The sequence below is a fragment of the Carcharodon carcharias genome, chromosome 16 (genome assembly GCF_017639515.1).
Source record: "Carcharodon carcharias isolate sCarCar2 chromosome 16, sCarCar2.pri, whole genome shotgun sequence".
NCBI lineage: Eukaryota > Metazoa > Chordata > Chondrichthyes > Lamniformes > Lamnidae > Carcharodon > Carcharodon carcharias.
In genome coordinates, this window is record NC_054482.1 from 106,160,082 (window position 1) to 106,185,291 (window position 25,210).

Below are 25,210 nucleotides of genomic sequence, written 5' to 3' on the forward strand. Positions count from 1 at the left end.
CGTATTAAAATATTATCCCACTTGTACCAAATGCCTCCCGCTAACTTTCCTATTGGTCTAGATAAGGGTGTCAGCAAACAATTAAACCTGGAACACCATCACAGCAAGTCCCCAGCCTTGTCCCACCTGTCATCAGCATGCTTCACAGGGCAGGGACCAGGGTGCATAAAGGCCAATTGCAGCACTCCTATTACCACCTTAAACCACTTAACAGTTCAACAAAAAAAAACCCCTTAAACCCCTGTTTAGTGCCACTAACAGAAAATGTCCCAAAGCACATTACATGTATGAAGCTGAAGCTGAAACTAGGTAAAGGGCAGAGTGAGGAGAAGCAATTGGAAATTGAGGTTCATTTTGAGAGGGTTTCTCTTCTAGAAGAGTTTAGGCAGGGGATTCCTGAGAACAGGGGCCAAGGCAGTAGTAGGAAAGATGCACTAAAAACCAGAATCAGGGAGGAGGAGGAGGTAATGCAAGATTAAGAGGACAAAGGTAGATAGGGTGGGACAAAGACATTAAAATAGCCCTTAAGTGTATTACAAGGTTAAAAGGTCAATGTTAGCCAACAAGGAGGAGGCCAATGGATGAATGGAACTTCAATTATAGGCTGCTGAGCTTTGAACAAGCTGAACTTGATGGAGGTCAAAGGAGGAGAGGCCACCAAAACAGACATTAAACAAATTGACTCTAGAGATGACAAAGCTAGAGACAAAGGTTCCTGCAGAAAATGGATGTGCGCTAGTAGAGGTGGAGGTAAACGGACCAGGTGACAAGAGAGGAAGTGGGCTTTGAAACTCAGCTCAGCCTCAAATAGTTTTACACCATCTAGTTCAGACCAAGCAGTTGGCACAGAAGGGGTGCAGCCAATAGAAAGAAGAATGAACCTGCATTTATATATCACCTTTCACATCCCAAAGTGCCAGTCAGCTAAGTAATTTTGAAATGGGAGTCATTTGTAATGCAAGGTACACAGCAGCCAACTTGCACACATCAAGTACCATAAGCAGCAATGACATAAGAAATTAGATAATCTTCTTTAGTAACATTGATTGAGGGAGTGTTAGGACACCAAGAGTTTCCTCACTCTTCTGATAAGTGTCATGGGATCCTTTAGGCCCACCTGAGAGAAGCTTGGTTTGAAGTCTCCTCAGAAAGGTGGCACCTCTGAGAGTACTGCACTTCCTTGGTGCTGCACTGAAGTGTCAGTTGAAATGATATGCTCAAGTCCCTGGTGTGGGGTTTCAACCTACAACTGTCTGGTCCAGAGGCAAGAAAGATACAACAAAGAGAAAGCAGACACTGGCAAGTGAATTCTACATATTCCCCCCAACTAATTCTAGTATTTCAGTGTATTTAAGGATCATTTCATCCTTTCCCTCTCTAACATTAGGTTAGAGACACTGCTACAATTTGCAAGCTGCTACTTATCACTTCACACTCATAGCTGGTCACGTAAATGAAAATAAATAAATCCATATAATTATTTCAATCCAAACTATAACATGATCTGTTAGTGAATCATAAAACCAGTGTTTTTTAACATTGTTTACATTAAGTGATTAATGCATGTTTCAGTCAGCCATCAAGCAACCACTGTACAGAAATAAAAATTCATGATTAGGGCTTCAATACCCTGCAGTAGCCCAGAATCACGCACAATGCCTACGGGCTGATGATTGAGTAAACAAAATGAACTGCAGATTCATGAAAAATAATTCATAGCAGTATTGCCATGAATGCATTCTATGAGCAGATTGAGAAATTAAAGCTTCTTAAAATGATTATAGTTGTCTTTTAATGGACTTGTATAACATTTATCCATCACTCTAGATGTGAGCCATTGAAATTCCTCTCAAAGGGCCTATGCTTTGCTCAAAAGGTGATTTTTATTTGGAATTGTATACCAGGTTAAGTAAAAACATTAGGACGTCAAACGCAATGCAAAGCTCAGATTGGAGTACTGAAAGCTTCAAAAGGGCCAAACTGTCTTTTCTCCTCATCTTCTGTCTGGATGCCTCCTTGTGGACTTCCATGGATACACTTCTTCTCAAGACAGAGAACTCCAAGAGAGAATGAAGGTGGAAAATATAAAACTTCTGCTTCAAAACCTCCAGGGATAGCTGGCCATTCTTTTTATAACATACGACATCTGAATAGCAACTCACTTTAAAATTCAGGCCAACAACTTGCATTTATGTAGCACATTTAACATAACATTTAACATCCCAAGGTGCTTCACAGGACCATCAAACAAAATTTGACACCAAGCCACATAAGGTGATGCTAGGAAGGTGACCAAAAACTTGAAGAGATAGATTTTAAGGAGCATCTTAAAGAGGAAGAGTGGAGAAATTTAGAGAGGGGATTTCCGAGCTTAGTCAATTGCTGACACAGCCACCAATGGTGGGTGATTAAAATAAGGGATGTATAACAGGTCCACAAGGAGGCATCCAGACAGAAGATGAGGAGAAAAGACAGTTTGGCCCTTTTGAAGCTTTCAGTACTCCAATCTGAGCTTTGCATTGCATTTGACGTCCTAATGTTTTTACTTAACCTGGTATACAATTCCAAATAAAAATCACCTTTTGAGCAAAGCATATTTCAACTCTTTCTTGGACTCGAACTCAAGTTCTGTCGAAGGGTCATGAGGACTCGAAACGTCAACTCTTTTCTTCTCCGCCGATGCTGCCAGACCTGCTGAGTTTTTCCAGGTAATTCTGTTTTTGTTATGTATAACAGGTCATCATCTTATTTAGAGAAATCCAAATGTTTCCCCCATTTGAAGCCTGAAGCAACGCATGTACACAGTGAACTACACACTTAGTTGTAATCTATGCATTCATCATACAATTGTAGTAGTCATCTTTCTTTCTGGAAGAGAATACAGTGAGGACTTTATTATTTATCTAATTACATGCCATATGATTAATCTCCATTCCATGGTGATCTAGTGGCTATATATCAGTAGGAGTCATTCCAATTGTAGAGCTACAACACTCAGCTTGTTAAATGGATTAGGTACAGGTGAAAATAGGACAATATGGCAGAAAGAATTATGTAGGCCAACAAAGCACTGCATAGAACTTATGGAGGTGTTTGGGTTCATATGGAAAATGTTATGTATCAACTGGCTGTTAAAATTATACTCATTATTGTCTGTACCAGACAGCTCATCTAAAGTTTAGCTCCAAGAATTAACAAAGCTTTTAGAAAGACGAGTTGGTTTCTCAAACAAGGGATCTATAAAATCAAGCTCCATTGATGTTTATATTAGGATTTTACAGGCTGCCTTGTAACAGGGCTACATTTCAGAAAGTCTGGATTAGTCACTTTCCAGAGGGTCATTTTAGGGGTTGCTGAACAGATGTGTTACAGGCGGTCAGCTCCTCCATTAAAGAAACATGTCATCTGCTTCTCTGATGTATTACATGATACACCATCATCACCTGAACACCTTTAATACAAAGTCAATTCCTCTTCTTAAAGATACAATGGGTATCCTCTGTACTCCCAGAGTTATAATTGCTTTCAGTTCCTAGCCTTTCCATCATTACTTATTTTTCCCCATGGCAGTAAATTGCTTTGAATGGAGAGGTTAAATATAGGAATTAATCGGTAAGGCTTTATTTTGAATTAAGTCCCTATTTTATAAAGCCTAACTGGCTATTGAGATTTATTTCCAGTTTAATGGGGGAGCCCCAGAGTGTCCATGTCAATTTGGCTGACATCAGTCTCAGCTCCGTCACCACTTGTATCCCTCTCTAGATCCAGAGGTCAAGAACCTGAAAAAAAATCACTTGTCCAATACTGTATATTCAAAAATGAGAGAAAGGGAGAGCAACCCAGCACCTCGGTCACCAGTCATATAGCGACATTGGAAAAGACCATATGGAAATTCACTTTTTCACAGTATGTGGGCATTTATTGCCCATCACTAACTGCCCTCCAGTAGGTAGTGGTGAGCTACCTTCTTGACAATGAGTGGCCTGTCAGGTCATTTCAGAGGGCAGTCAACCACATTGCTGTGGGTCTGGAATCAGATATATGTCAGAGGGCAAGGGCAGCAGTTTTCCTTTCCTCAAGAATACTAGTGAAACGAATGGGTTTTTTTTTTAAATGACAATTCAGTGGTCACATTGTCCCCATTATTGATACTATTATATTTAACTGCGTTTAGATTCCCCCAGCTACCATGGTGGGATTTGAACTCAGATCTCTGAATCATTAGTCCAGGCCTCAGGATTACTAACCCAGTAACATAACCACTATGCAACCGCTCAACTTGTCAGAAAAATAAAAGCATTTAAAAAAAAAATAAAAACACATTATATTAAGTTTGGGGGGGCAGGGGGAGGGGGGCATCGGTATGAATAACAATTACATTTATATAACACCTTTAATGTAGTAAAACCAAAATTTGGATGCAAGCTACATTCAGGAGATATTAGGACAGGTGACCAAATGCTTGGTCGAAGATATAGGTTTTAAAGAGAGTCTTAAAAAGAGAGAGAATAATAACAAAGGCAGCACCTCTAATGTAGTAAATGCCCTAAGGCACTTCAGAATGGAAACTGAACCAATGGTTAGAAGTAGTAGTAACTAAAGAAACAGGTTTTGAAAGGTTTCAGGGAGCAAATTCCAGCGAGTAGAACCAAATCAGCTGAAGGATTTACTCAGATTGCAATTCCTTACATGATTCTTTACACCATAAGCTATCAAACCACTGAAAATACAGAACCTTTTTATTTTGGTCAAAGCTATTACCAGTTGTTAAAACCCTTATTCTATTTTCCTTCTCCTGCACACCCACAAAAATCACCAGCTCCAGATTGCACCAATCCTTTGTAAAATGCACTTTTAAAAGGACCAACTGTAATGTACTGTACATTGATCAAATGCCATTTATGCTGAAAAATCTTAGTGACTTTGGGACCCAACTTTTGCCATCAGTAATATCGTGTCCCTCAACACTTCTTGGAAATCTAGATAAATCAAGAATTTTCAGCTTTTGTGTAAGCCCAACCTCAGAATCCATCATCACATTTAGCTTGTAACAGATTTTAAAACTTTGAAAATAAAAATCAGCATGATCCAGTTGCATAATTTCAAAAAGGATAACCAGGTGCTTTTTAAGAAAATAAAAGAGAGACTGTGGGAGTATGTGTGAAAAGCTTCCAAAAGCAAAAGGCAAATGCTGCCTTTTTAAACAGTGCCCCATGATAAATGTCATGAGCTATCCCTTATTGATGCAGTGCAACTATCACTTAAGATGAAATGCAACCAGAGACAAAAAAATGTCATTTCTGTCAATTCCTGACCTCATTTAATGGCTTTTTAAACTGGGACTCAGTGCCGTCCTGATTTATAGAATGTTGTGCTCCTTCCCTTGTTTGTTCTGGGTTAAAACCTTGCATTAACATATCAGGACATGCATTTCAATGACAGAAAGCAGGTCTGAGCAGCTTCTCCGTGCGCAGCACAAAAAAGTGACACAGTTTTCCCCAACTTCTAGCTCTTTCCAATGAAAGTTCATTAATCCCATTGCTACCAAAAACCTCTGGTGCTAAATACTTACAAACATGTCTGAAACCAGTGATTTACGATTCTCTAGTTTAGATTTAAGGTTTTCAGATACATTACCACTCACCCATACACCCCTCTCCTCCCCCACCACTATAAGCAGATCAAAGACGCTTCTTTACTGCATGCATATGGATTATCTGAGCATGAATGACATTTGTAACGTAATAGGTCTATAATCTAAAGTACATAAAGCTTTTTTTCCCCCCGTTGTAGCCAATGCTAAATAGACAGAACACATTAAAAGTTGGCATTAAAACAAACCTATTTCTACCAGATTTACTGGAAATGGAACTGGAGTTTGTGGTGCTTATTTAAGTCTATTTAAGAACACACACAACTCATCTTTCCCCAGTTCAAGCTTTTTATTATTTAAATACACCATACTAGAGCAAATGTTTTTTTTTGAAAATATCACAAATAAAATTTCCATTCTTAAAGTCCTACAGTAGATACTAGAAAGCTGGGATGTTTCTGCTGGGGAAGAAGCAACATTTGACAAATCACATACATGCATACATACATACATGTTATTGTACAGAGAACCACTAAAAGTGTTTATATGATAGAGAACTACCACAAAATCACTGGATTTTTCTCCCATTGCCGCCTCTTTATTAATAATAATAGCAATAAACACATTGTCCTTACAACACTTAGAAATACAAAGAGCCAACACAATTTTTTTGCAAGGATGTTGTAAAGAAAAATAGAATACGAGTGGGGGGTGTTTGGGGGAGGGGGAAACCCGAGGCTGGTGCCTTGCTAATTATTAATGTAGGTACAAAGCACGTTTCAAAACCTCCAGTAATTACTTTAATTTGTCATTATTCCAGATGTCCTCCAATGGGCCATTTGTATTTTTGTCTCCCCACCCCTTTTCTGAGCAGTCTCATTAGCCCGGGTTTACGGAGTCCATAATCCGTTGTCCTCAAGTCACTTTTAATGCAAGAACAGCTTGGTGAGAGCAAACTAGCAAGGGTATATAAGTGTGCAATGTCGTCGTGTACCTGGCATTGAAACCAGCCAAAAAACATGACTGTCTACTGGAACAAAGTGGGGTCCACCTGTGATGAGCCAGATCGAAAAGATGAAGGCACGCTTTCTGCACTGCTCTAAACCATCTCAGCAAACCTGCAGATGAAAATGGTGATAAGGTCAGGTCAGGCCACGGAGAGAAGTGCGTCATAATCAAACCCCTCTCCCCACCGCCGCCCACTCACCCCATTCTATTTAAGTAGAATTCGGATGAAATATATATCTTTCCCATTAACACGTTGTGTGCTTCTAATTTTTTTTTTGCTTTTCATGTCACTGATTTTTAAAAAATCTTCCGGAGCGCTCTGCTTGAACTAGAAAGGCTCGTTTCACTCAAAAACAGTACAGCAGAGATGTGCTATATATCGAAATAAACATCTCCATTACATTAATCCAGCTTTCAACTAGATTTTTGGAGTTACAGCCAGAACATAACATTCAGGCTCATAACATTTATTCAGGGCAGCTGTCAGCTTCAGACTAAACGTATTTAGATTTTACATTACTCAAATCGTTCAATGCTAAATCAGCTGATGTATGTTAAATAAAATGGATGGATTTGACTTTTTTTTCCTAAAAAAAAACATTGGCTAAAGATATCTACCAAATGGATGAAGAAAACTACAAAATGGAAGCTTTACTCTGATTTTCCAAGTAAAAAGAAAGGAACTAGATACTGACTGGATTTAAAACACTGCACACCATTATTGAAACCACAGTCTGCAATCATTTACAATGGGGCGGAGATAAAAGGCACAGATATTGTAACCATGTTGCACCATTTCAACAACAAACAATTTCTCGCCACAAAGTTTTTTCTGAGTGAAATACTGAAATGGTTAGACAAACAGTGCTGCAATTGTTAGGAGAAATACTTGCTTTCCATATAATACAGGAGTCGATGCATCCAATGAGTTAACAATTCAATTAATTTTTTTTAAAAGTTCCATTTTCTTGACTTCCCACCAGCTAAAACTTTTATCAGTTTAGTGCATTTCTTTTTTACCCTCTCATCAAGCCACTAAAAGCCTGAGGTACATTAGTAATTTGCAACCCCCCACTTGCAGGCTAATTAAACTAGCTGAGGCATTGAGCTTTAATTCCCCTGAGTTTGACCACAGTGTGAGAAAGGTAATTTGTCTGTCTTGAACAAAGAGATTAGGGAGCAGCCTAGCGCCTATTTAATAAATGAACATCAAATGTCGGCCCCTATCGACAGAGACAACACCAATTATGCTGTTTTAATGGAAATGTTTCGCATTTTATTTTTTAAAAAAACTTATCAGGCACTGTTTCTGTCCTTGGCAATCCTTTGTCTACCACAGCAAGTAGTGTCTTATTCATTAACAAAGAAGTGGGGGGTTGGGGTTGGGAACTGCCTAACTGGGGGTAACTGCTATTTTTCTTAAACTTCCCATAGTATAAAAAAGGTTAAAACTGGATGATGGGGGAAAAGTGCATTAAAAAGGCAAGGCTGAATTTGGTGCAGAATTGTTGACATTACTCTGCTGTTTCGAAGAAAAAGCACATCTGTTTAACACTTGTTAAAATTCCACACAATTGACCCTTCTGGCATTGCTGAATCTCACTGGCCACTTGCACAACGAGTGCACACTTCCACATGTCTGCAGGATGTCTGCAGGAGAGAGAGACCAGGCCATTTGAAAGACTGGTGGCAGTGCAGAAAGCAGGACCATAGTGGATCAGGCAAGGACCTAACCAGATCCCAAACAAATCCAGGCCAGTGTCGCACTAGATCTCAAACAGGTCCCAATGCCTCAATCGGCTAAAAGAGCATTAATTCTTTCCTGGGACATGGTCATTGATTAAGGGGCAACCTTCTGTCTACATCCTGTTCCTGTCAGATTCCCACAGCATTTATTTATGTAGAACGCACAGTGTGAAAGAGAAACACATTATGCAGAGGGGTGGAACAGTGTAAGCATCTCCATTTGGTGCTTTACAAGGAGGGAATGAACCTCACCACACACTAGCCTTTAGCTACTTACTTTCCTTGCTGAACACATAACAACTTAAACCTTTAAACTCGGCTCACGCTCTTTTGAATAGGCCAAGATTTAAGATGCCATGGTTTCTCATATACACTAAAATATTCCATTATATCTCCTGTTTAAGTATACACATAGCCACATATCTACACGGGGTGGGAAGAAAAAACATTTGAAAACATGCCTAAAACTGGAGACAGATGTAACTAGTCAAGTCACATTAGCTAGTGTGCTGCCCTATTTATCTATTTATATGGACACAGAGTTACTAAGTGACCAGCATACTCATTCCAAAGTCAAATTGGCTTTAAACCATCCTTGGCTTGCCTGGCACAAGTAGCTAGATCAAATACTTCACCCAGGAGCTCCACAAAAGTCTAGTCTGCTGAAAGTCAATGTGCTGGACACAGAACCTTCTGGGTACATATAATCCAATGGGGAGTATTTTTTTGGCCTTAGTATAGCATCCAAGCCAATTTGCACACAAACCCATAAAAGCTTTAATTTTGTTGCACAGTTTTTCCACTCAAATCATTTATCCAATAGCTATGTGAACTAGAAGATGTCAAGAGACTAAATTGAGAGCTGGCACACGGGGTAGTGAAGACTGGGTAAAAAGGCACTGGGTAAAGGGGTATTTCTACAGACTGATACAAAGGACACAAGGGTAAAAAGTCAATCCTGCAAACTGGTAGATAAAAGGACACTGGGTGCAAGGCCAGTCACAGTGTCTGAAAGAGGAGAAAAGATTGCTGCAGAATAGATTACATAATGTACACCATTACTTGCTCTAAATCAAGACTGCTAAACCTCAAGTAAATGATATTCCTCTCCATAATGAAAAACAAGTCACTGTGGAAAATATGAAACATTTGCAATATTTAATTAAATTTTAGTCTATCTAGTTCGTTATTCAGATCATGAAAGAAATGCAGGTCAATAAGGAACAACATGGAACAGCACTTTTACATTTTGTTGATTCTGGAACAAGTACTTCCAACTGGAGGCTAGTGTTGGAGTCGCAGAAGAGGCTGAATCCACCAGGTAAGTATGACTACTAGCAGCAATACTGCACTGCACCTCACCTCACCCCCCACCCCGCCCCCCACCACCAAATCTCAACCCTCCTTCCCCCACTACACATCACAGTGCCCACCACCACCACCCACGACACGTCAAACACACCACACCTCAATCCCAACCCCATATCATCTCCCAATAGTTCTCATTTCTGGCTAAACTGTTCTTCCTTCTCTCAGAATATAAAATAGCCAGAGTGTTTTTTTGTAAGTAAACAAAGTAATGGGCAATGAAGTGTTAAAAGCTTGGAAGCATTTACACTAAACATTTACTGTGTCAGGTTCAAACATATGTCAATGAGATCCACCCACGAGTAGGGCGAAACAGTTTGAGTTTCTATCTTTCCCAATAAAGCTGATTTTTAATATTTATTATTTGGGGGAGGAGCGTGCATACAGAAGCCTGTGCCAACCTAGATACTGTCCTTTAAATCAAAAGCTCAGCTACAACAAAACACAAGGCAGCAAGCTAGTACACATGGAATGACCTTGCTGAAGCATCCCACAACATCATGTCAATGTCACAGAGAAGTCAGACCACATAGCGTAACATCAAAGTGGATGTCTCTACTTCGACAACCTGGTCGTTATAATTAAAAGTAGCAAACTGCATTCTATTTAGTGCTGGGTTTGAAATGTTACATGTGACTATCTTAATATGTAATATTAAATAACATGTTAGACTTTGTGATTGAGACCCTAATGAGTTGTTCTGCACAAAGCCTATAAAAGATATTCAAAGCAGTACGACAGATGACCACCCACCTGCACCCCCACAACCCCACCTCCTTCCTCCTTCCACCCCCGCCCTGGCCTTCTGAGTACAGGTGGAAAGAGGGGTCAGGAGTTGGAAAGGACCAATGCTTACCTTCTGGTCAGATAGTAGAGGATTGCTCTGAAGTGGATTCAAATGTCCATTGATAAGGGACGTGGGTCTGTCATGTTCACAGAATAAACTGCCATTGATATAATGAAACCTGTCTCCAGGGACAAGACGATTCCGGCAAGTGGCACAGGTAAAGCACTGTGGGGAGTGGTGGGGGGGGGTGGGGGGGGAGAAAAAAAGTGTCATTTTCAGTTACCAAATGCCAGCGTTAAAGTAAACTTGTCCTTCAGAAACACAATGCAAATCCGGGGCTGAGGTTTTCGTCTCTCAAAAAAGAGAAGGCTAAGGAGTTACCTACTACAGATCTTTTAAAATTAGTGTGGGTTTTTAAAAGGTAGATTTAGAGCCGCTTCCAATTATGGGGAGTCCATAAACTGGGGGAAAGTAATAATAAACCTATTAAGGAATTCAGGAAAAACTCCTTTGCTCAAAGAGTGTAACAAGAATGTGGAATTTGCTACCATGAGGAATAGTTGAGGTGAACAGCTTAAAAAGCAGCTAAATAAATACAATGGGAAGGAAAGAATAGAATGTTATGCTGAAAGGGTGAGATAAAATAGAGTGGGAGGAGATTCATATAGAATATAAATGCCTGTTGGGCTGAATGGCCTGTTCATGCATTGTAAATAATTCTACATATCACACCTTCACATTACATTAGTTAACTCAAGTGAAGGTGCTTAAAATGACCAACTTCCTATACAAGAGCTCAATGCATAATAAGGGTGGGCAGCAGTGGGGGAGGAATGATAATTTTCCAATCAGTGAAGATCACAGTGGCAGTGTTCTACATTGACTCAGGGATAAGACAGTTGCCATCATAATTACAGTTCAGAAATTCCTCCAATGACTGACGGATGCCATTACCTTGAGGTGATAGACGTTGCCTTGTGCCCTCATGACCAACTCACTGGCTGGAATAGATTGTCCGCACGCACTGCACGCCCCACTGTTTCCAAACAATCTAAAGACAAAATGCATCACAAAGAATTACACGTTACACTCATTATCCAATGGTTTCTGGGAATTTTTCAATTGTTATTGATTTACAGGAGAAAGTAGGAGTTCACTGGGAAAAAAGAGAAAACTTCCCAATACTTTGTAAAATGACTTTCGGTATAGAATTGGACATTTTAAAGACCTTACAATTCCATTACATGTTTAACCACCTTTTAACACCTTCCCCCCTCCCAAAAAAAAATACTTGCACATTTTAAAAGTGCGATTGTTTATACTGGAGTCAGAATGATGAGTTAATATCAAATGGCACCAGCCCTTTAACCCCCTACTAAACGGAAATATTGAAGAGTCGATCTCTGCAGAGGTTTCAGTAAAGAGCAGTGAAGTCTCCTACGGAAGGAGCCGTACTGGTTTGAAGGCCAGCACTAAAAAATGCTTTGAGGGAAATGTAGTCACCGTGTCTTGTCATCGACATGGTGTTATAACCAAACCATCTGCCTGGGGCGGGATTGAGACATTTAGCAAGTAGTTGCCCTCGACCCTCCCCAAAGTATTGTTCATCAATCTGGTTAGCCAATCTAAAAATTAACATTTCTGTAACAGGAAATAGCCAAAATGTCTGATTTGATCCAAAAGTGCTTCTATGGGACATTATTCCAGCTGATGCCTTTACCCCCACCCCCACACCCCCACCCCCCATGCCTGAGAGAGCCCTGTAGTCTTAAATCATCTTCCATTTCCTAAACACCAACAGTTGTCCATGGTAAGCGCATCTGTTCATATGTGGACAGCTAATGAGCAAGGGTTAACTTTCTCAGGCACAATGTCAAGAGTCTAGATTTCTCTCTCTCTCTCTCTCAATCCCAGGCACTTCTGCTGTATAATGAAACGCATGTTCAGACTTCCTTATCTGCTGATGGGAAAAGTCTCGCCCAACTCAGGATGACTTCATCTGCCTCTGCTTCCACGTTCCCTAACAACCAGAATGAAATTTCGATTTGACCAGAAAAGTAATTTACTGGGATCTGCTGCCATTTGTCATCACCCTTGCTCTGTGCAGCATTCTAGGTGGGTTGGGATGTAATGAAACCAGACCAAAGCATCTGGTGGGCGAGCCAAGGGAGAGGTCAGAGCAAGAAAATAAATAAATTAAATAAAAATGATAATTCTCCATTTACACTACCCCCCTTTTTTTGTCAGATGTATTTGTCCGAAGGCACCATTATTTGGACAATTGGTGCTTCAGGGTTGGCAAAGAGGCACCTTTGTCACGTCGAATGGACTAATTCGCTGTCGCCACGTTATTGAGAATAGTCTCCAAGTTGTTATTAAAACTATCGACAGGGCGACACACTGTGCAGCAAAGCTGGCCCGCTTGAGATAGTCTTTAACAGGGAGCGCCAGAAACAAATTTTGCACCGGCATCGATTGAAGGAGTTCAATCAAAACTCCATCTCAAAACTAATTAGTTTAGATACACGACACATCGACACGTTTAGTTGCTGAATTATAATGGGCTTATGTTGCGGCCGAGGCTCCCTGCGTGAGGTTATACTCCTCAACAATATTGGAGTGCGGGACATATTCCACAGATACAGGAAAAAAAAAACAGGGCTTGCTGGTGGCGATATTTTTTTCCCTGAAAATCTGCATGGAGGGAGAAAAAAATGATTATCGTCAAAACCTGGCAGAAATGCACGGCAAGGTCACCGGGTAGTTTGTACGATGACCCAGCAAAGCACTAATTTATGGGAGTCACCCCATGGGAATGGATGGCAGAGTATTAGAAAAAAATAGGTGGGACTAGGAGCTGCTTGTGTTTTTCCTGTCGTCTGCTCTACACACATCAGAGACACCTTGTATTTGATGTCGAGATACTGTGTCTGAATACCGTTAAAGAACACTTAAAAGGCTCCCTTCCCTCATTAAGACCAACAGTGGAGACAACAATGGGATTGTTATGGAGAAAGAGAGTGGGGATGAAGAGAGATTGCCTTTCCATTTGATTTTACAAAAGAAATTCCAGTCAAAGGCCCAAATATTTTAAAATGGGGCCATTATCTGGAATTAACTTCCACTCATGATTCGAGGTTTTTTTAAAAAAAATAATCCAGATGTATCCCTTACATCCATAATATTTCCAAAACCAGGGACCAGTTTCGATCTAAGATTACCCACTGGATTTGAGAGGATGTTTGCCGGGTTTTTTTTCGGTAATTACTAAGAAGGCCTCAGATCTCGACAGATGGGAAGCGGGTTAGCTTGTGAAGACTGCTCATGGCCAAATGTGTAACACTATCCTCAACTTTTCACTTTTGGCGCTCCGTGACTCGAATGTAAATAGCCCGAAACAGGGGATTCCTCAAGTTCACTGACTGCTCTTTGATGGAGCTTCAAGAACCCGAGGTGCTCAATTAAGTCTCTATCAGTCTGACTTGGGACTTTAATGATCCCATTTTTCTGTTTAAAAACTCTTCACAGGGGGAGACCTACCCCCAGCGCCGACTAATTAAAGCAGAGGGGGTTTAATTTTTCTTTCCCCTCAGACTGTGACGACAGAAAATTGGTTTCAATTTTCTTTAGGACGCCGAGTCAAAGAGGTCGTTAATATTTCAACAATTCGGCAACTCAATCAATCACAACATCAAACTGCAGCCCCAAATGAGATGGAACTCTTCAAGCGTTTTAATAACAGCCGAATATATTGATACATAAAGTGGTGCTTTTGCATAATTGCAAAAAGGGCTCCAGCTTGGGGGGGGAAGAGAGACAAAAGGCTGAGAATAAGAATAAAAAGAACAGCAAAAATATAGACATGATTTATTTTTTTGGGGAGGGGGCTTTGTGTGGAAGGGGATGGTTGGAAAAAAACAAAATCACGCTTGGTTAATTCAGAGTAACAGAAATGGCCCCAAGTGAATTAAAGACCCTGAATTAATTCTGTTATGACAAATCAAGATAAACGCCCCCTTAAATTGAATGCGATTTAATTAATTTTTGAAATACTAAGAGTTTTTTTCTCTCTCTCTGCTCGCTAATAGTTACTGTGGCTCGTCTGCTGTCATTGTGGTGGAGTGGGTTGGAAGTGATATTAAGTAACGAACTATTAGGTTTACCTAGCACGTCCAGAACGAGAGGAGAATGGAGCTAGAGAGAGAGCTTTCATTTAATTTCCGTGCCTGGGAATTAAAGGAGAGAGAGAGACAAGCGCCACCCGAGTTGGTAATAATCCTACTCTCAAAAGCCAATTTTCTTAATTAAATGTTTTGTTTGTTAGCTCTTGGCTGGCGGTTCTATTCATTTTCGACACGCCAGTCTCTTCTGCTGACCAGCTCTCAAACCGAGCCTCTTGTAATATCTCATTAGATTCTTAAAAAAAATTAAAAGGGGGGGGGGGGGGGGGCAGGCTGAGGAGGGAGGGGGAAAGAAAAAGAGAGCTGGCACTAATTAAAGCTTTTAATTGTGCCGATTCACAGTGAGCTCGCTTATCTGGAGATCTGAAGCTTCAGGGTCGAGCTAGTTGTTTCTCTCCCACGAACCCCATGCTTATTAGCAGGACCCCCACAACACACTCCCCTCCCCCCCAAAAAAACACCCAAAAAGGTGTAGATCCTGACTAACTCTTAATTAGTCGGTGATCTATTAAAAGAGCCGCCGAGGACATACCATTCACTGTGTGTGAAAAACTGCACTGAGAATCTGCAGTTTATAAACACCCAGACACACACAAAGAATCCCATCGAATCTCACTTCAATTATTTCCCTATCGAGCTTTTCCTCGGCCCTGCGATTCAGTGTCTGTCAAGCTTATTGCTACCAAAATTCACAGCAGCCAGGAAACCTGACAGGAGTTTAATGTAATATGTCCTGCGTTTCCAGGGGCTTCTAACTCAGCTCAGAAAACTTGCTCAACATTATTAAAAAAAAACTTAACCTTTCTATCTATCTATCTCCCTCTCCCCCTGTAGAAACACTTACAGAAATGAAACGTTTAATCCCTTAAAAAGTTTTGACATGTGATCCCCTCTGTAGTCCCTTCCATTTAAATGATTGGGGGGGAGTCACGTGGCAGGAAGAAGGTTAGAGTATTGTGTAAAATACCCAAACTCACTCACTTCCAGCGTTTTCTACGTAATGAGATCCACCGCTTCCCCACCCCCCCCCCCAAAAAAAAACGCTTTTGGAAAGTCATCAACTGGTTCAGAATCTCCACCTACCAACTACAATCCACATCTAACGGATACATATTTTAAATTAAAAATGCAATACCTTCCTTATGGGATTTTTAACCCCATTTAATTTCCTTGACCTTCCAGGTCTGAGTCACACTAAATGGAAGAAGTGTGCGCATTATTGTTGGGTGACGGGGCTTGTAGTTCAAACACTTGCAAAAATCAAACTTCAAAACAAACCGACGCCTCTGCACTATTAATTTACCGACTGTTAAATCTCCCAACCGACGTCAAATTATTTGCTGAAACATGTTAAAAGACAATCAAATGTCACAACTGAAATGAAACAATTGAATGCCCCCATAGCGATACTGTTTACCTTTCTGATACCTCAGTACAGCTTTCAATCAATTCCCATTCTGGGGCAGACAGCTTTGAAGATTGATTGACCCGATTTAATAAGATGTTGCCTTGCTCTTGGTAGAATACATTTTAAATCGGCAATCCTTATTTCAAAGTAGATGCAAAATTTAGAAAAAAATAAAGGAGGAGTGGCAGCCGCACTGAACACTTCTAGGGAAGACACACCTCAGCATATCTCCCAACAGATCTCAAAAGATTTTTTTTTAAAAAAGCGTCGTGTATCCCTCACATCAGAGAAAAAAGATATATTATGCGGAGGTGTCGGTCTCTCGGCAAGAATTGAAGGATTGTCAATGAGATTCGGTAGACATGTGAAGATTTGCTGAATTCCAACTCTCCCCCCCCCCCCGCTTAAAAAACTCTACCCCCCCCCCCAATCATAAACAACCCAAACACTCAGGAGCTGTTGGTCGAGTTGGGAGGGGGGGGGAGAAAGAAGCGACTGGTTCGTTTATTTACCTGATGTAGTCGTTCCTGCACAGGATCATGCCGCTCTTGGTGTAGCAGGAGGTGCCGATCTCGCCGAGCTGAGCTTGGCAGCAGGAGCACTTGAGGCACCGGCTGTGCCAGTAGCTGTCCATGGCGTAGAGGAGGAAGCGGTCGGCGATCTTGCCCCCGCAGCCGGCGCACATCTTCCAAGCCAAACCCGCGCGGTTCACGCCGGCCGTGGGCGTCTGCGAGTTCCCGTTGTTCACCATTTTTGTTTCACCCCCCCCCAAAAAAAAAGAACGTGCAACACTGCCTTGAATCTACATTGGGCGGGAGGAAATGAGAGAAATAAAACAAACAACAAGCGGCCAGAGAGGAGAGGAGAGAGGGGAGGGGAGGGTGGGAGAAGAGATTGGATTTTGTTTTTTTTTCCCCCCAAAAAAAGACAACATACACGATTGTATTTGCTGGATTATTATTTTTTTCTACTGACGGGGAAGAGGGGGGGGGGGGGTGGGGAAGGAAGATCAGAGATCGGGCCTAGTACCTTCTTAAAAAGCCAAAAAAAAAATCCCAATTAAAGATCCTTGTTAACCTGTTACGCAAAGCCCATGTTTAGTCTGATCTAATCTGTCCTTGATCAGTAATCTGAATGCTGCTGTGGCTCCTTCGGTGTCATTCCAAGATGAATGCGCTTCTCCATTGAAGGCAGAGGAGGAAGAGGAGGGGAGAGGAGAAAGGGGGGGGGGGGCGGTTAGCTGCCCTGCACATGTGCCTGATGATGTTCGAATCGCTTCAGGTTTCCCATAATTTCTTTTTTTTAAAAAAACACGCCAACGCCAGAGTTTATGCAGAAGCCGCGAAGATAGTAGGAGAGAGGGAAAACTGGAAGACAAACATCTCTGTCACCTCACCACCAAAAAAAAAATGTGCAAATGCCCAGGATATATATATTTTTTTTGGGGGGGGGGGAGGAATTGAAAAATGTAACAAAAATAGCCAGCCATCCACCGCCAACCCCCCCACCCTCAACCCACCGCCGCCCCCTCACCCCACCAAAAAAAGAGTTCCCTCCCCCACAACCCTAGGCCCTTCATCAAGTTTCATTCTGTAGTCGAGAGGGGAGGGGGCTGTTTTATTCTTAAAGATTTTTTTTCCTTAAGCTTTTTTTTTAAGTTCACTGCGTTTGAAAGAATGAATTACAGGGAGAGCTGCGATTGCAGAGCTCGTCCGAGACAAGGAAAGCCAGCCGTGCAGGGGAAAGGCGAAGCCAGGCACCTCCAGTCAGAGCAAGACAGTGTGCAATCTGCAGCAAAAAAAAATCAAAACCCTCCCTTCTCCTCTCCCGAGTGAAATCAGGACTGCACATACATACATACATACATAAATATAAATATATATTAACAATCAAATTTTAAAAACACACACGCGGCTGTAACCTTACCTCCTCCCCTCCGCTTGCCTGGTAATTGTGTGTTTGTGTGTGTGTGTGTGTGTCGAGTGTTTTTAAAACGACAGCTTATCAGATATTTGCGATGCTCTTGAAAGAAACGTCTGGCATTCGATTGCAATTGAAAGAATCCAATCGCAGGCTCCTTAACAGCTTTACACAGCGCCGAGCTCCCTTATAGACCGCTCCTTCTTTTAACAGGTTCTTTTTAATCGGTCGCTGGCTGTGAATAGCACTAAAGCTCTTTATGTGCTCTCTCTATCTCGCTCGCTCGCTCTCTCTCTCTCTCTCTCATTCGTTCACTGACGTCGCGAAAGGTAAATGTCGAAGTTCCTCCTGTGATATGTCCGGCTGCTAACTTCTGTACATGCGGGTCGGCTGCTCCTACTCGGCGCCTTTCCCCCTCTCTCTCTCTCTCTCTCTCCTCTCCCGGGTTAAGTCTCCGTGAAGCGATCGGGGAAGGGGGTGGAGAAGAAGCAACGGGAACCCCAAACTGAAGCTGGGAAAAAAAGGTGTTTTTGTTTTGGGAGAGGGAGGGAGCGAGGGAGCCGAGTCTTTTTCTCTCTCTCTCCTCTCTCTCTCTCTCTCTCTCACGCACACACAGCGTTTCACCGCGGCCGATTGCTTTCCCCTGCTGCACCTACATGTGTTGGTGACAGCGGCGAATCCAGCAACACACCTCCCAGGAGCTGCGACGTCAGCCTGCAAACCGACCAACCACTCACGTCCAATTCAAGCGGAATAACAGAGCCGTCCAATCCCGACAACTCATGACAGCCGAGAGCAGCAAACACCATCCCCAGCTCAGTTCCGTGTGACCGTGAAACCGGGGGAACTGCCAACTGCCCCTTCCTCTCTTCCCGGGGGAAGAGAGGAAAGGCAAAAAAAAAACCGGCCTGTGCCTACAGCGCGCAATTCGAAATGAGTTTCATATGTATCCGGGATGTCGATTTATTTACTGACCGCATCTTTCTTTCAGGTGTCACGGGTTTGATTCACCTGACACTGCGTGGCACTCTTAACACAAGCTTTCCGGGTCAAATATATCCTGTAAATCGGTGAGAGTTGGACGCTAAGAGATTGTTGAATGCACAGAGAGGGCAAACACACACATGTCCGGGTTGAGGACCAGCAAAGCTGAGAGTATATTTAGCAAACGAAGCCGGGTACTCAACGGCTGAAGGGCTTTATTGGAACGGAATTTGTCACTGACTGCTGGCCACTGATGTTCAGTGACTGATAGAAAGTGATTAACGCTAACAAGGAAATTAAGTCGAACTATGTATGAAAACCGAGTGACGCCATTTGGTGAATTATTTACATTGGACCAGTTGATCGCTACCGTTGGTTTGTTAAACTGTATCTGGCGCGATCCGTGACACTCGGCAAATAGTCAGATTGTTTTGTGTGAAATTGGCCCCTGAATAAACAGAAGAAAGCCCACCGAGCAGTTATTTGGAATCTTTCTTCTCTGTTCCACCTTTGCTAAAGTCACACGCTGTTAGAGACTTGTTTTCTCTGGGTTTTAATTTTCCTCGCCGAGGCTTGGATCATTGTCCGGAAACTCCTCAAAATGCTCAAATGCGTACGGTATTGGGGAAGCTAACTAGGAAGCTTCCAGGTTCCATGCCCACTCTGTGGTAGTTGTAAAAGGGTCGGTGTCATTCCATTGGGTTAGACTAAAGGAAATCAGACAAGGGAATTCACTCAGTTAAGTCTGTATGGGCACATGGACACGTTCGGATTCAGCGCTCTGAACTCCATGTGCCCAAATAGACAACTGCACTCAGAACCTGGCCTGCCGCATAACGAATGACCTTTTAGGCAATGGATTGAAGGGTAGGCAGTCAGCCTTTGTGTAGCTGTAACTCTTTCGAGCACAAACATGTTTCCATTTGTTTCAGATGAAGTTACATTGTTTCGCCATTGTGAGATTTGAACTCTTGATCTTGAGGTTACAAACCCAGTACCATAACCATTTGGCTATTTAGGCCAAGCTTTGTATAGCTGTACCCCAACCTTCAGAAAGGGTGAGTTAAAGAACCACGAGGCAAAAGAGGGATCCGATCTCTCAAAAATATTTGATTTGTTTCCCTTGTTCCAAGTTCACACTGGTGTAAACAAGACGGACCCTTTACCCTGCCAATTGCCGAGAGTCACGGTCCGGATATGGATTGAGTTGTTTGGAGATTCTAAATCAGGATGCACACCAGTTTCAAGGAGGACAGGCAAACAGCAGTGGCTACAATATTACCTTGTCACTGCCTGCCATCTTTTCAGTTTCACAGTCAAGATATTCCAACAGGACTACTTGTCAACACTGAGCAGAATAAATTGCAGAAAACTGCACATCCACACCCACATTGGGGATTTACACAAGTACATTTTATTCAGTTTTGCCCACATGATTGATTCCCTTCCTAATTTGAAGCATACTATAGCATGGCTTTCCCCATGGCTTGGTGGTTAAAAGCACCACCTGCTGGATGAATAAGCGACATAGATGATTAGGTCCTATGTTTGATTCTTGATCTGTGCTTAGTTACCTGACCTCAGCCAAGTGTGGGTGTTGGTATTAGTCCAAGCGCCCTGGGTCCAGAAAGGGGAAGGGTCAGAAAAGTAGTCATGCTCTTGATTTTTATCCTGGACAATAGTCTGGTGGGAGGTGGGGATGGGTGGGCGGGGTGTGGATTTCGGGTGAGATGTCTGGCTGTGCTGTGATGCCCTCCACAGCTGAGTAGTCTTCTACCACTCACTTCCTAGAAGACTGGCCGAAGATGCACTGGGACAACTGGAAACATCACAGAATGTAGAAGCCTTACAGCTCCTGGGAGAGGAGAGAGGAAAATGTGACCTCGAGGACAGGATGGGTGCCGCTGAAACTGCTGATGATTGGACAGGACATAAGTAACCTGTGACAGCTAGGTGAATGAATTGATGCAGCCCAGTGAATGAAGCTCTGTAATGTCAATTATGAAATTCAATGACTTGAACGTCTTGTGTATAGTGCACAATTCGTACAATGTCACACTTTTTGTCATATTTCCAAAGTCACATTTGTGCTAATTCTCTGACATACCATGAGCAATATCACAGGAGCTCTATTAGGTTCTAGAATTAAGATAGGAGTTACATATCAATTAATAAATCAGAAACATCAAAATGCAGTGTTTATAGTAGCAATTAAAGTTAATACTGATACATAATGTTATCGATAACCTGATACTAACCTCGGAACAATTTCCCTCTACCCACTGCTCCATTGTTGTGCGCACTGTATCCTTCCTTCCTCGTACTATTTGTTACTTCATTCGAAGTTTGACTTTCTATTACCAGTTTTATTGTTTAGATTTAAAAGTTTCCATTGATTACACATATAGATTTTTGTGCTGCATAGATTTTACTACTGTTTTATCTGAAAGTCTTGCATCGAGTGTGCATCTGTTACACCGCTGACGCCGCACTTGAAAGTGCCAATCTTTGGTTATAAAACCGTGATTGGCTTTTCACCTCTTGAGTTTAAATCGAGCCAAGAGTGAAGGGATAAGAATTTAATTTCCTTGCTGGTTATATGCGCCCTCGGGTATATGGCTAGTTTGCACCTACTCGTGCGTTCCGCTGACAGTGAACTGGATGAAATGTAAAATACTCCATTCCTCAGCATCCTCATGAGTACATTCCTTTTTTTAATGCTGCCTGCCAGACCCAACGATGCTTCTTTTGGCCTACAGCCTGAAATTAAGACCTTAGGAATTTTACCTATCAGGCTTACCTTCCAGAGGTTCTATAGTGCAATGGGTAGCGCTCATGCCGCTGAGCCAGACGCTGTAGGTTCGAGGCCTATCCCAGGACTTAATAGCCACGGAAGGCGCGTTCTTTAACCCTTTCGAGCAGTTATAAATCCTTTCAACACCCACCAATGTCAGTTGGTACGGGTGGGAGAGATTCTTGGTCAGCCATGTGATGGAAAGCACTTTGGTTCCGCTCCCATAGCTCAAGAAATAGGAGGAGACCATATGGCTAGTGGAGCCTGCTCCACCATTCAATACGATTAAATCTAGAGCTTCAACTCCATTTTCCTGACGACTCCTCATATCCCTTAATCCCCCCGAGAGACCCAAAATCTGTCTGTCCCAGCCTTAAATGTTTTCAATGATGGAGCATCCACAACCCTCAGGGGTAGAGAATTCCAACGATTCACAGCCCTTGGAGTGGAGTAACCTCTCCTCATCTCAGCCCAAATGCATGTTGCCACGGCAGGTCGGCCTCCCTGAGTGCACTGTAACACACCACCAGCAGATCACCTTCCTTCTCTCCCTCCCAGGCAAGAGTTTAAAGGGAGAGGCCGGGTAGCCCACAGCTCCATCTCAGCAACTGAACGCTACAACCATGATCCGTGATACCCAGAAATGCCATGGGTCACCCGCTCATTCTTTATAATTGGGCCCCTACACGGAGGTACGTCCCAAACAAATTACCTTTGAACCATTCAAGATACTGAGTAGCCAGGTTTTGGTGTTAGCACACATGGCTCTCAACGGATTTCTCGCCATATTATGCCTGGGCCTAAAACTGCAATCTTATTGAAGCTGTAAAACGACCCAGTTTTAATGCAAGTGAGAGTATACAACTCAATCAGTTTTAATGCAAGTGAGAGTATACAACTCAACCAGTTTTAATGCAAGTGAGAGTATACAACTCAATCAGTTCTAATGCAAGTGAGAGTATACAACTCAATCAGTTTTAATGCAAGTGAGAGTATACAACTCAACCAGTTTTAATGCAAGTGAGAGTTTACAACTCAACCATTTTTAATGCAAGTGAGAGTTTACAACTCAACCAGTTTTAATGCGAGTGAGAATATACAACTCAACCAGTTTTAATGCGAGTGAGAATATACAACTCAACCAGTTTTAATGCAAGTGAGATTACAAAACTCAAACGGTTATTTTCCTACTTCCTGACCTGGTAACTAACAAAACAATCTGACATCGACAGGAGGAAGAAAAGCAATAGAGGTGATCACAATGGCTCTTATTGCGGATAACCATTTGTCACTGCCCTGCCCTTGTTTCACAGGAAGAAAATACTGGCGAGACTCCAGAGATCAGAAATACCCGAGGCCCAGCTCGGAAGGTCGCCCGTCTTGTTCAAGGGCAGGTATCCTGCTTCACCTGTACTGCGGCGTTTCAGGTGTAGTGCGGCTGAGTGATGCCCTCAACCAACGGTTAAACAATCCCTGCAAGGTGCAGTCAGCCGAGGCGCACTGTAAGGTGCTGACTTTAGCCAATGCAGAGAGATATTATAAATTATACAATCAGGCAAGCTCACACTCAAGTATTGTAACAGGACATGTCAAAGTTCTTTTTATAGATTGTAAGTGTTTGAGGCCTGTCTTGGAGGAACCTGCATAAACAATCATTTGAACAATTTCAAAATGTAAATCTTGATAGCACGTACCCATTAGCAATCTTTTATAAATGATTGATTCTTCTCCTCGTCCATTCAAAATCTACAATGTTATATTTAGCTAAATCTCGCACTGCCGTCGAACAGCGCAACGGTTAGCAAGTACGTGACTGCAACTCATCAATGAAATAAGGCAAGCATATTTTTTTATCACAAAATAGCGAAACAATTCATGGTTAATAAATCACAAACCATATAAGCATAGGGATGATGCATTATTTAATAGCGTAAAAACATTTGATTGTGTTTTTTTTTAAATGAAAACCCAGCTCACAACTCAGTCAGCCTCGTTGTTTGCAACGATAGTTGACAATGGTGAGATCGGATGTTCACCTAACTGCATGTGAGGAACATGGAAAGACACGATTCTGTTCGAATCTGATGGATGCGAATCTGATGTGGGTTTTAAATGGGTTTATGTCTTCAGGTAATATCAAAGGGCTTAGGCGTGTTCCCAAGGGAGTGGACAATGTGTTCCCACCCCAGCGGCATCTGTACCCGCCATTGTTTTAATCTAATTAATCATTGCTTCAGACGCTCACTGTCAAATGCGCCTGGATGTTCATTAGATTGTGGGGTAAGGATAAAAGCGGGTTCCGATTAAGATCTGACTATAACATGTCTGATGTGCACGCATTTTAATTTAGTCTGCGAACTACTGCCGTGAAGTCGAGAGAATCAGCGGAAAACAATTGTAAACAACATCTTGTTACAATAAAGGTAACTATGTAACTGATACTCAAAGCTATTGGCCAAGATAAAGGCATGTTGGCAGTTATTAAAGCAAGAGTACTGTTGAATACTTCACAGCATGTTATATGCTGCATATTACTTGGTTAAAGTATCTCCATTTATTTTGCAAAGTGCTGCAAACTCCGAAGATACTCGCCATACATTTGATTTAATGTGCTTTGGTCTCACAATATATGTTTTCATAGGAACATAGGAGCGGGAGTAGCCCATTTGGCCCTTCGAGATTGCTCCACCATTCAATAAGATCCTGGCCGATCTGGTTGTGGTCGCAAATCCACTTTCCTGACTGCGCCCTGTAAACCTTTGACCCCCCTTGCCTAACAAAACTCTGTCTAACTCAGTCTTGAATAAATTCAATGACCCAGCATCACCAAGGGCCCTTCAGACAGCACCTTCTAAACCCACGACCGCTACCATCAAGAAGGACAAGGGCAGCAGATAGAGGGAACATGGGAGTTCCCCTCCAAGCCACTCACCAACCTGACTTGGAAATACACCGCCGTTCCATCACTGTGGCTGGGTCAAAATCTTGGAACTCCCTCCCTAACAGCACTGTGGGTATAATTACACCACACGGGCTGCAGCCGTTCAAGAAGGCAGCTCACTTCCACCTTCTGAAGGGCAATTAGGGATGGGCAATAAATGCTGGGCCCAGCCAGCAAAGCCTACATCCCGTGAATGAATTTAAAAAAATCTTCCACAGCTTCCTGGGGAAGAGAATTCCACACACCAAGGACCCTTTGGGAGAAGGAAATTCTCCTCATCTCTGTCTTAAAAATGGGAACCCTCTTATTTTTAAACTGTGTCCCTTAGTTCTAGTCTCCCCCACAAGAGGAAACATGCTCCGATCAAAGTCCCCTCAGGATTATGTTTCAATAAGATCACCTCTCATTCTTCTAAACGTTTCCACGCGCGGTACAACCTCTGAAGGCGGTTAGTGCTTGACACCTAGCACTCACCCACTC

The 25,210-nt window shown here is 42.2% G+C and overlaps 1 protein-coding gene across 2 annotated transcripts; it reads right to left on the reverse strand.

The window, feature by feature from the left end:
• Window positions 1-5,927: 5,927 nt before the first annotated feature.
• Window positions 5,928-18,835, reverse strand: LOC121289353 (LIM domain transcription factor LMO4.2). 2 transcript variants are annotated; one of them, XM_041208718.1, is made up of 5 exons: window positions 18,668-18,835; window positions 16,604-16,893; window positions 11,457-11,553; window positions 10,572-10,727; window positions 5,928-6,711 (listed from the first exon to the last, which is right to left on the reverse strand). In XM_041208718.1, exons 1-5 carry the CDS (start codon window positions 18,818-18,820, stop codon window positions 6,703-6,705), a joined length of 705 nt encoding a protein of 234 aa, XP_041064652.1. In that variant the 5' UTR covers window positions 18,821-18,835; the 3' UTR covers window positions 5,928-6,702. The 2 variants fall into 2 exon arrangements, with proteins under 2 accessions (XP_041064652.1, XP_041064653.1); XM_041208719.1 differs by having other exon boundaries at window positions 18,018-18,696.
• Window positions 18,836-25,210: the final 6,375 nt, after the last annotated feature.